At 41.8% G+C, this 12,718-nt stretch overlaps 1 protein-coding gene across 1 annotated transcript in view; it reads left to right on the forward strand.

Annotated features, from left to right (window-relative positions):
- Positions 1–12,718, forward strand: part of MAP3K15 (mitogen-activated protein kinase kinase kinase 15) — a 94,167-nt gene that overhangs the window by 76,227 nt on the left and 5,222 nt on the right. Inside the window, exons 19-22 of the mRNA XM_076356657.1 lie at positions 2,652–2,809; positions 7,190–7,373; positions 9,939–10,116; positions 10,842–11,016. Of these exons, the coding sequence (XP_076212772.1) occupies positions 2,652–2,809; positions 7,190–7,373; positions 9,939–10,116; positions 10,842–11,016 (695 nt within the window). The remainder of the gene's footprint in view (positions 1–2,651; positions 2,810–7,189; positions 7,374–9,938; positions 10,117–10,841; positions 11,017–12,718) is intronic.

Below are 12,718 nucleotides of genomic sequence, written 5' to 3' on the forward strand. Positions count from 1 at the left end.
CATATGCCTAGGCTGATGTCACAAATCACAAGGCTCATACTGGCCTGCAGTTTAAGTAAATGGTACACAGACACAGCCACCAGTCGTGTGTGGAAGACAGAAGACAACAACTTCCATTTAAGTGATAATCAAGGCTTCCCATTACCTGTCTGGTGGTGAGTCTGCAGTTCCTCCAGCTTTCTTACAAAGGAAGCCAGGAAAATAGAATTGTTAAGGTTCTGAAATAACTTACCTTTCTAAGCTTTTTTTTTACTCCTTATTAGCAAAGCTTGTGAATTGGAAACTGGGCCTATATTACATCATGATCTGCACACGGCATATGATGTCTGCATCAATGTCTCACGAGATCAACATCTCATCAGGTGCAGGCATTTGAAACAAATCTATTTCCTGCAAAGCTGTAAAGATTTTAGTTAGAATCAAATTAAGTTAGGAGTCCTTTAAAGAGAAGAAAAAAAATATTATTTGTCCAGTTTGGAATCATAAATGCAGCACTTGAATGTTTTGTTAAGAATGAAGAGCTACAAGAAGCAATCTCTTCAGTTTATGGATGCTACAACAGATAGATACATAAATGACAGTATGTCTGAACACAGGTGGTTAAACACTGGCTTCGCAAGCATTCCTTTAAGGAGTTTTCACCATTTTTTCCAAACAAATTATTCAACAAATAATTTTCTCATGAATCATCTTGCTTATGCAACTGGATGGATAATTCTGAAATACATACAGGTCTCTTGTGGTATCTGGAAAAGATTATTTTCAGGTTTTGCCTGCAATGTTTGTCCTTGCCGTTTTTGTTAGACTGGTTCAATGCAGTTACGCTCCATGAGAAAGAGATGCACAACCACGTGGTGTGATGTATAGCTATACTGTGCTTCTCATTTCTACAGGATATTCTGAAAACTTCAAGTATATAAAGGGGTTCCATAAGGTAAATGTTGAAGTCATGGAGGAAGACCCTTTTGTGGCTATTAAAAGTCATAGTCTAAAATTTAATTTTGGCCCACTATTATGGCTGATTGCTATTATGGTTGGAGCAGATACTAGAGGAAAATCATTCTGTCCTTGCCTGTGTTTTACATACTCCTTAGGGACTTGTTAGCAACCGGTTGTTATTAGGGATGATAAATGGAGAAATGGTATCTGAAGAAAAGTCACCATACTGTAATAACAGGAGGTAAATCTTTCCTTGTGCCCTTCTTTGTTCTCTTGCATGTTTGCAGCCCTGTTTGTGCCTCAGAGATGTAATTTACCGTGAGAATAAATATTTTACTTAAGTTCTCATTTTGGATTTAAAATCAGTAAGCAGGTAGCTATAGCCCAGAGGGTCTTAAAAGGTCTCTTGCAATTTGTTTTGTTCCTTAACTCAGTACATAAACTCTGTGGATTTTAGGCATTATGTAATACAATCACATGATTTGAAGAATCAGAATTCTAGTGGTTTAAACGTTATATCCCTCCATTAAAGACACACAGCCCGGGGGCAAAGCTGTGGCTTGAACTTTTGTTCTACAGCAGCCACATTTAATGAACACAGTAATATCCAATCCCTTTTATCTTCACCAGATGTCCTTTACTTAATAGTAAAGGTATACAGCTTTACCACAGTGTAATTTTATTGCCTTCTTAAGAAGAAAAAGAATTTAATTTAAAGATGTCATAACAGAGCTGGTAGGAATTCCTGTGGAGACAGTACTGTAGTGTTTGAAACGCTCGGAACATCTATAGGTTTCTGTTGTTGGTGTGGACTGTCCTCCTGTAAAGACCTCCTCTTAGCTGTGTTAGTATATGATTGAATATCAGTGATTCCAAATTGACAATCTTCTATTTCATTTTTACTGTTCTTTTTGTTTATCAGTATTATAACTAGTATTACAGTCAGATAGTCTACAGGCAAGCTTTAGAGACATTCAGATTCATCTGTTAAGAGCCAACTGTAGGCTTAGGCAGGATCTTATTTTGCCAACATGTATAGCTTTAGCAAGTTTCAATAGTTGGGTTTTTTGTTTTGGTTTGGTTTTTTTGCTAACCTTGGATGTCAGAAATCCCAAGACATCCAAAAGACTTCCTGGAATTGCAATTTATGATGGGTTCCCTTATTTTTTTAGTTATCATGTAATTGATTTACCTTGATTACAACCTTGATTGTTTTTGAGTAAAACTTGAGGGTTTTTTTAAACGTTCTTATCTTGATTATCTTATATTTACAAAAATAGCTTCTTTTCAAACTAACTTTTTGAAATTCCCTGTCACTAGTGTTCTCATTATAGGGGTAAACATATGAAAAATTATTCTCATGAAGACTATCTGTCACTTTGCAGGTTTTCATCACCTCTTAAATGCATAATCTTTACAATTTAGCGTCTGCAAAAATTGTTTGATATAATTTTATGTTCTGGGGAAGCATTTGGATTATGTGGTGAATATACTTTTAGCAGTTTGACGCCTTGTATTAGAAAGAGGGGAAAGTTTATAGAAAAGATGTTAAAACACAAGTTTCTGTCTAGTTTTCAGTGCTGATATGGGAAATTAAATATTTTGGCTGTACAGGTTATATTTGACAATTTTTGGCTTGCTTAGTGGTGTGTTAATTCTCTTTAATAAGAATGAGGACTGTAACACTTGACTATTCTTCTTGTCCTTACTAGGAACCTTGCAGTATATGGCTCCAGAAATCATCGATAAAGGACCACGAGGATACGGTGCACCAGCTGATATCTGGTCACTAGGTTGTACCATTATTGAAATGGCAACAGGCAAACCTCCATTTCATGAACTAGGGGAGCCTCAAGCAGCAATGTTTAAAGTAAGTACAGCTTTTTTGCTATAGAGTTTATGAATTTTCAAATACTAACTTAATTTTTTAATATTAACTTAATTGGTAGTAACCTTTTGTTAAATGGGTAGTTTTGCACAAAGCCACGGTCTGACCTGTGTTCTTAACTCTCACTGAATGATCCTTCCCTGCTCTAAGCTGTATTGCTCTAGGGGGTAATAATTTATTTTTGTGCTGGAAATAGGTCATGACTCAGAGCAGCAACCTGAAAAATGAGTGAAGACTTATGAAAACTAATATTCTCTACCCTCTTACTTCTATCATCTGCTCTTGGTTTATGATTTCCTTCCTGGCAACCGGTCTCTCCAATAATGACAACCAAGTAATTTCTGCTCCTTTAAGTCTTTTTTTTATAAGCCTCTGTCGTGCTTTAACCTCAGCCGGCAACTGAGCACCACACAGCTGCTTGCTCACTCTCCCCACCCCCGGTGGGATGGGGGAGAGAATCGGAAGAGTAAAAGTGAGAAAACTCGTAGGTTGAGGTAAGAACAGTTTAATAATTGAAATAAAATAATAACAACAACAATAACAACAACAATAATAATAAAAGAATATACAAAGCAAGTGATGCACAATGCAGTTGCTCACCACCCGCCGACCAATGCCCAGCCAGTCCCCGAGCAGCGGCCCCCCCGGCCAGCTTTCCCCCAGTTTATATACCGAGCATGATGTCCTATGGTATGGAATATCCCTTGGGCCAGTTTGGGTCAGCTGTCCTGGCTGTGCCCCCTCCCAGCTTCTTGTGCCCCTCCAGCCTTCTCAGTCGGCAGAGCATGGGAAGCTGAAAAGTCCTTGACTAGTGTAAGCACTACTTAGCAACAACTAAAACATGGGTGTGTTATCAACATTGTTCTCATCCTAAATCCAAAACCCAGCACTGTACCAGCTACTAGGAAGAAAAATTAACTCTATCCCTGCCGAAACCAGGACAGCCTCCCCCCGAGAGCATCTGTTTGCCTTGTCTTTCAAAGGCCCAGTCTCTGCAACATGGTAGGAAGCTATGGTGGAAGGGGGCAGGGGTCTAACTTTCCAGGATTTCTGGTATGTACTGAAGGAGTAAAATACTCTGTATTTTACATCCTAAGTCCTTTGGATCAAAGCTACCTCCTCGGTAAACTGTTGCCTCTAGTACTTTGTTTCTCTTAGTGTATCTGTTTTCAGATGCACAAATTAACACTTGAGAAGAGAATGCTTCAGACAGTTTTGATAATAAATGTATTCGAAAAAAGTGACTTGTTCTAACTTTAAAACTAACAGTAGTGTAAAAGCTATGATGTGATCGTGCGTCAAATATGCAGACTGAAAATTTTTGGTTCTTCCACTGGCTTGCAGTAGACAGTTAGTAAAGTACTTAAGTTTTCACTTATGCTTCAGAGCCCTCATTCTTATAATGGGGAAAATATCACATCCATAACCCAGCAAACTGCTTTAAATTATCAATGTTGGCAATTCTTTTGTGTATGTTGTTGAAAGTCACTGTGTGAGCATTAGTATAATTATTAATGAAACCATGGTAGCAAAATCAGATCTTTATCAATAAGTATAATAAGATGGGCTGCAATTCAGCCATGCGTCATACTAGGCCTGTGAGTTGTCCCATGCACCACAGCTAAAAGGCAAAGAAAGGGATGGTTATGGGTTTTGATGTAGTTATTTCAGTGGTACGGTATGTCACCTTGGTGCTGACAACTTGTGACGCTACCTTGAAAGAAGCTGCCTGGGTGAACATGGTTTGGTTCACTAAAGCTTTCCTGAGGGAGCCATGGAAAGAGACTTTTTCCCACATCGCTGTAAATGTCAGATATGGTTCTGACGGCAGATGCCTTTTCATCTTACGTATCTGGCACGTAGCTGAACTTTTCAGTGAGTTACATGTCTTATTTTTCAGCACGGTTTATTGAACTGTCAGGAAGCGCTGCTTCAGTTCTGGGTGCTCGATGAGCACTGCACAGGCTCATGAGGTGAGCTCTGGCAGGACTGTGCATGCCCCTCCATCCTGCCCATAAGCACTTCCAGGCCACAGAGCTGTGTTCTGAAGTCTCAGAATTGGCATTTTTTTAAATACATTTCTTACCCTTCTTTCTTCAAGGATGTGGCAGAGTTTTTAGCATTGTTATTGCAGACTGTGTTAATGTGCTACAATCAGGCATTTGTTTTTGTTTTCTGTTTCTTGGCTTTGCTGGGACCTGCTTGAAACTACCTCTTGCTGGGCACCATAAATTGCAAACTGTGGTTTCTTTTGCTGTGTAATAAAAGTAAGCAAGCTGGAAGCTAGGTTTGAAGCCAGGAATGAAGCAGGCCGACTGGGCAGGCATGTAAAAAGAACAGAAGCCTGGAAAACTTGGGATGTTGAACTGTTGAGGTCCCCACCTCCATGTGTGCACACTCTGTCGTGCATAGGGCAGGTGAGGAGAAGGAAGGTCTAAGTCTGGCTGTGCAGTCACTATAGAAATTGTAAATGACTGAAGAGTTGGACAAAGTAGAGAAAAGGGGCTAGCGTGAACCGAGAACTGGAAATAATTCCTGGCTGAGTGTACGTTGTGTGGTATTTCATCTATGAGCCATAGTATGTGTGCATCTAGTTCTGTGTGAAAGGAGTGCAAACAAATGACATTCAATGGAGATAAAGTAAACTAACGTTGCCACAGAGTTTCCGGATGCTTGCGGCAAAACTTACTCCCCTTGAGCCACAGAGATTAAGATAAGATCAGAGACATGCATTCAAATTTCCTGGTCCTGGTTTGGACTGTCCTGGGTTTTGTTTAGTGCGTGAGGGTATAACCTGGCACCAGAGTGCTGTCGGCTTGTGACACTGCCCCAGCTGAAGCTGGCCGTGTGAGCCTGTCCCCAGAGTGCACAAGGAGGAACGGGCTGATCACGGAGACGGGCATGTCAAGAGCAGTTGTCAGAGCACAGCAAGCAGGTGGCTGTCTTCTCTCTCTCTGCTCCAAAGCAAAAATCTTGCCAGGCTGATGTTTTGAAGTGGTGAAACTGTATACCCCATTTATAAAGCACTGTCCAAAATGCACATGGGGTTTTATAAATCAGATAAAGATGCGCCATCAGACAAGGTAAATGTATAGATGTTGTATCCTGCCAGCAGGACATAGCATCAATTTATTTATTTATTTATTCAATTTCTTTATTAAATACATCAATTTAATTGCAGAGGTTAGCAAGTTGCATATATTAAAAATGATACATGCAGGAAATACTGAGTTTTGAATTTGTTTAGAGCCATGGTTTGGAAGGGCTTAATGCATTATTGGCATTTCATATTCTGCACTGTCATTCGAACAGAAGCACGACTGCTCAGCATTTTTTGCTTCAGCTTGTGTTGAAGCTGAACCACTATTGTGAGTGCCTAATGGTGCCACAGTGTGTTAATGCAGCTGTATAATGAGATTATTTAAACAACTCTTCATTTTAGCAAGCAGCTGGCCCTTGTTTAACTGCTGGACTACCATCTCCCTTGTGGCCACCATCTTTCTGCTTGTTCTCTGGAGCCTGTTTTATGTAAAGATGCTGAGACTACAAGCCATAATCTTGCCAGATACATGGCATACAGTGCACACGTGTTACACAACTCTCGCTTCAAAACGTTTATGCCAGATTGGCATTAGAGGATAAGAAGGAAGTGAAGGAGCTGGAAAAATCACTAGGGAGCAACCTGTAGAAGCACGTTTTTCATTACTTAAAGAAAGAGTGGGGGGTCTTGTTAAACCTTTGGACATCATGTGATTTTCAGTTAAATAACACTGAAAGACTAGGGAAGACATCTGGCCTGAGTGCTGGGGGTGGTTGGTGACAAGGTCTGGCAAGGTCATTGTGAGCATTCATACAAGGAAATTTGGCAGCGGCGGGAGCAGAACAGGTGCAAGCCCTAGGCAGTCGGTGCTAGAGGAGGAAGTTATTCCTGTTCCTGGGCACGAATGTGCTGGAGGAGTCAGCAACGGAGACACACGGTACCGGGCAGGGGTGATGGGAAGTGTATGCAATAGCTGGAGGGATTGCAGTTCTCAGTGCTGGTAGGAGAAGCAGCATTTGAAGCACTTGGTGTGGTTAATGTCCAGATCCCGAGATTGCCTGAAGGTAGGTGGTTGGATACATCCGTAACTTGACATTTGTGTAATACCACATGGACATTCACACCATGTTTACAACGAAGTAAAACAGGATCAGAGCCTTGTCACTTCATTGCTTTATGTGGGTACCTGGATCGCTCCTTTTCCACGAGAGTCAGCAATAGTGTGAGAGATCATACTAAAAAAGCTTTGGCCCATGGTCTCCTTGCAGTTGTTTAGTAAAATTATTTAGTAAAAATAATTTGTATCCGTGTTTTTCTTGCAGGTTGGGATGTTTAAGATTCATCCTGAAATTCCAGAATCACTTTCTGCTGAAACAAGGGCCTTTATTTTGCTCTGTTTTGAACCGGATCCTAGTAAACGTGTTACAGCATCTGATTTGCTCAGAGATTCCTTCCTGAAACAAGTAAACAAGGGCAAGAAAAGCAGAATTGCATTCAAGCCTTCAGGTAAGGAATTATCAGCCAAATCCAAGTCAACATCATCATTAAGTGTTATATAAAAGACTGGACTCATTAAGCACTCTCTTTTCCTAAGGACGTTGCTTGTGCCAGGAAAGCATCAGGAACTCAACTGTTGAGACTGCCTGTGATTTGTAATTAGACATATTTAAACTTAACAATTCCCACAAAATATGGTGACTTGCTTATTTTGTGTTTTGCTTGCTGAAACCTCCCAACCCCATTTTTCCTCTCCCCAAAAATAAATGCCTCATTTATAGTAAATTAAAATTAGAAAAATGACATTCGGTGAAGACTTTCCAAAGCAATTCTGCATTTTAGATTCACAATTATATACAATTCAGAGATCTGAGTTCTATAGAGTAGGTGCTTGGTATCTGGAAATGTGGGTCTATTAGGTGTTTGGGTCTACAAGGGTCAGCATTTTCAAACTTGATATGTAACTTCTAAGTTTGGCACATAGGTGCTGAAGTAGCTGTTTAGCGGGTTGTTTTGTTTTATCTGCCTAGCGTATTCTTCCCCCCCTCAATATATCAGCCATTTTCTTAGTGATAAGATAACAAATGTTAATACGGACCTGGCAAAGAAATAAGTAGTGTTTGAAGGAACTGTCCATTTAAAAACAAGCAAAGCCGTTGGTCTTGCGGCTGCTTTCCCCTGTCTGCACACACACAGGCACACACTCCCAATGCAAATTGAATTGCTTCCCTTTTTGAGCTTTTTCCCCCCTCAGCAGGGAACATTTGAAAGAATGGAATTCTAAGGGGAAAAAGTAGCAAAGAATTTATAACATCTAGCTGAATTGGTTTCAGCAAGGAAATGGGCATCGTCTCTTGTCCTGAGGGGCATGAGAACTGCAATCCCTGCAGTTATGCTGGGGTAACGGGAGAGCTCACGCTGCTCAGCCAGGGTGGCGGCAGTCAGGAGCTATTGGCAGGCTGTAGCCTTCTGCCCCACTGCAACAATGCTCTCCTGTGGCCTTTTCAGCCCTTGGCTGAGGACATTCTCCTGGAAAAGTTGTGTGGCATTAGAAAGGGTGGAGCTTGCCTTGTTAGCTGCCCTTGGAGCAACAGGCTCTTTGTCAAATACCAGGGGAAGCGCAGCTGTCTTCTGCACCCCCTCCCTCCTCCTGCCTTCCTCCTTTCTTCTCTTCTCCTGCTCATTGATGAGGTTATGAGGCTCCTTCAGGTGGCCTGAGGATCTGGTGCTGCAGGGTTAAGCACTGGGCCGCAGCAAGAAGCAAGCTCAGTGTTGGCCATGGATACGAGCAGAGTAGGCAAATGCTATGAAAACTGTCTATTGGGTGAGAGGAGGGAAAGGCAACATGGCTGCAGCCGAGTGTGCGCTTCGCTGCACTGGAGCTGGGGAAAGCTGTGCTGGCTGCTGCAGCCGTCTCCAAGGGGAGTTTGGGGGTGTAAGGCAGGTCCTGGCCCAGCAGTTGCCACAATCTCAGCTACAGCAGTTCACTCTGTCTCCTCCCTCTACCATTTCCCTCACTGCCAATTTCCTCAGCTTTGTCCCCATATTTCCATCCTGTCTCTATCCCTTTTTTCTTTCCAATAATAAAGGCAGCCCAGAGCAAATCTCAGCCTTTACTCTTGGGACAGCAACTTTCAATATTCTGTACTGCTGAGATGCCTTGAACCAGTTATCACAAGGTGACATATATTGTTTCATTTCTGTGACTGTTTAACCTCAGCCATTTGAACATCAGTCATGTACCATGGAGTATGTCAGAGCTTTCTGAAAAACTTTTAACTTCTAGCTCTCTTCCTCCCCCACCTCCACATAATTTGTAGTGACAAGCATCAAAAACTTTTGTGATATTTTAGCTTCATGGATGTGTGCACTCTGAGTTGACAGAACTTCTTCTTTGCCTTTCCTATCACACAGCTGCAAACTGGCAAGCAGGATTATAGCAAGCTCTCAATATCTGTTATTTTTTCATTTCTTCTTACTTTCAAGATGAATTGGAAAGGAACAAGAGATTTCCTCAGGCTAGTGCTGAGAGAGAGAGTCCTTACTGAGGGCAAGGGGACATGTGAGCGAGGCAGATGCCTCGGGTGTCGGAGAGGGAGCAAATGTATGTCCTTTAACACAGTCTGGCAGAGGTGAGGAGGGCGGGTAGCAGAGTGCTTTCTGCTTAGAGATATGGCTGGTGGAGCAGCTGATGGTAACCTATTGGTTTGATTCAGGCTCTTTAAACAGCTGTATATCCAGCTGTACCACTTCGTGGGACCAGCAGCAAGGGGGAGTGTGTGTGTGTGTATAAGTGTGTGTGTGCATGCAAGAGAGGGTAACAAAATGGCATTTCATATGAGTATCTAGCTGCTTTGCTGTCTTTGGGTTCAGCAGTTAGCTCGTTCACACCTTTTATTGCTTATGCATATCATGATTTTGAGTTGTATTGCTGCCTTCTATCGACAAGGTTACCTCTCCCTCAGCCATTTTCAAAATGAGGTCTTGGTATCATTGAAGATGATCACGGCTGTTTTAAGCACATTGCCCTTTCCTGCCTAGTTCTGTTACATGTTTTACAATGTCTGTTCCTAGATTACAATCGTAATACATCCCTCCCACTGCCGATCCATGGAGAACAGGCTGGCAGTAGCAGCAGTGAGCATGGCTCTGTTTCGCCAGACTCTGATGTACAGCATGACATGTTTTTCGAAAGGCCAAAGAGATCCATTTCAGAGATTCAGATAAAGCATCCCATTTCCCATTTACTAAGGTAAAGCATTTGTTTGTTGCTTGACACCCATGAGGGATTTTGTGGATTTAATTCATATTATGTTTTATCTGAGGGCAATTTTTTCACATAATGACTAGATAAGCAGGTATGTTAAACAGCAAGCAAGCTGTATAGGTAAGTTACCAGTTAATTTAAATATTGTCTATATTTAATTAATGAACAATGATTCTTTCTCCTTAAGGTTTCCACGTATTTATATACTTTTCCCTCCCCAGTGAGTAAATGTCAGTCATCTTATTGACTGAGTGGATATGGATTCGGGAGTTAGCGGAAGAGTTGACCCTTCCATGTGCTCATGAAAAAAATGTGGGAAAGGGACAGCAGATAGTTCTGCTGATCAGAGAGCACAAAGCAATACTTTCAAATGAGTATGTTAGTGTATGGGGCCAGAAAAAATGAATGGTTATCTCAGTCCAGGGTTTTCAGCTTTCCTCCCCAAAACTGAACCAGTGCTGGGTGACATTAATACCAGCTTCTTAGTGGGATGAAATCAGCCTTGTGCTTTTGGCTTCAGTGAGGTTTACGCCAGCTGAGGATCTGAGCCATCTTCTGTCTCAGAATTAGCATTTAACAGTCTGATCAATCCACTGCTGTAGTTTAACTCACTTTTTAACCTCCAAAGTATCCATACTCCCTTCTGACAGTACTGCCGTGTTGCTAATGCTGAGGTCTCTCTTGTGCGTGTGGCCTGGTTGCTGACACAGCGTGCCTGATGAGGGCTCGGCCTCAGAGGACAGGAGCGCCTCTCCTTCCGTTGAGGATAAGGATTCTGGTCTGTTTCTGCTGCGGAAGGACAGTGAACGACGAGCGATACTATATAAAATCCTTAAGGAGGAACAGAATAAAGTTGCTTGCAATTTGCAGGACTGTATTGCACAGGTAATTTCACTTCAGCGCTCCTTTTCCCATGTCAAAAGGAAAATGGCAAGCTAGGTAGTATCATTCCTTTTCTGAAAACTACTAAACAAAGGTGCTTGGATTCTTCCTTCTGAACATCTTTAATCTCTGAGACCTGTAACTGTGTGAGCTGTTTGCTGTTGTCTGAATGGATAGCAAACACCACCTTTTGCCCACTGCTGGGCTCTTGGTTTTTATGGAGGGGGAGGTTTGGGGCATTTGATGTGGGCTTTGGGGGGCTGAGGTTGGTGGGTTGGGTGGTTTTGATGTTGTGTTTTGTTTTGGCTTTTAAGGACCTGGAAATGGAACACCAGGTAGTAATAGGTATTATTTGCTTTAAGGATAGAGAACTGATTAACAATTTTTAATTCAAAACATATGTAAACTAGGTGCCAAGAACACAGCACATGAATCTTAAAAAAGCTAAGGTAGATTTTCTGCAGAGGGAAGGGTTGAGTGGGAAGGTTTAGTGACCGTAAAGAGGAGCAAGAAGAATCATGTTTGGTTAACCCATAGCCAAGCAATGCCACAAACCAGTAACAGAGTTGATTGCTTAGCCTTTCTTCTTAATGTCTGCTTCTAATGTGCCACCGACGTTATCTTATTCTTATCAAAGCTAAGGTTTTTCGCCCGGACTGCATTCACATAAAGGGGAGCCTGCTGACTCTTCTTGTGGTATCCCCCGGCCAGCCATTGGTCTTGGCACAAAGACACTTGCAGCACCGCTGGCGGGGGCCCTGCTGCTCCTGGGGCAGCTCCAGCCGAGCCCAGCACGGGCAGCCAGCTCCACACAGCTCAGGGGTTTGCTTCTTCCCCATGACTCACTTCCCCTGCAAACTGCCTAATGGTGCAGATCTGCTGCCCCAGACCCTGGGGGCTCCTGTAGAGCTTTACAGGCCCAGGAGAAAGGCGCACAAACTCAGGCTGGGAAAGCAGTTGGGGTAAATTTCTGCTCTGATCTTAAACTGCGAAAGAGCTTACAGCCTTATGGAGAACTAAAATTCATAGGTGAGATCTTAGTCAGAAATAACCAGGGCTCTAAATATTTTCCAGGATAAAGAAGGATTATTTAGTAACAGCAAGTCCTTCCTCAGTCTCCAGCTGTTTTGCAGCACTGCTGTAATCATCTCTTTTCCATAATTTCTGTAATACTTCTCCCTTTACCTTTTAATTATACAGGTTGCTGTTCTTACAGGCACTTGGATGGCTTTAACTGTAGGGGTTATGGACTGCAAATCATAGAATGAACACTTAAGTCCTATCACTGTGTAATTTTAGACCTTTTTCTGACTTACGATAAATGCATATATAAACATATTGTTTTGCCTAAGGAAATCAAATGTCTGCGTAATTAGATATAAGTCCAGATTCAGCCTATTGAAAGGATAGCATCTAAAAAATTTGGGTCTCTCACCAACTGACTTTGCTGTTTTTATGGAGGAGAGCTGCCCTCTGCAGTACATTGCAGAAATGTGTAGATATTATCTGGACCCTCTTCCCTTTGTGACAGCCACAGTAGCAGTAGACTTATTTTTTGGAAAATAAGAATTACTATTAAAAAAATTGTAGTTAGAAAAAGGTAGAAAATAAAGGCTTTGCAGAAACAGAAGTTCTGTGATTTCTGTGCATCGGTGTGAAATATACATGGGCAAAGCTATAAATCATAACCCTAAAAATACTAATG

Source organism: Aptenodytes patagonicus, chromosome 1 (assembly GCF_965638725.1).
Source record: "Aptenodytes patagonicus chromosome 1, bAptPat1.pri.cur, whole genome shotgun sequence".
Lineage (NCBI taxonomy): Eukaryota > Metazoa > Chordata > Aves > Sphenisciformes > Spheniscidae > Aptenodytes > Aptenodytes patagonicus.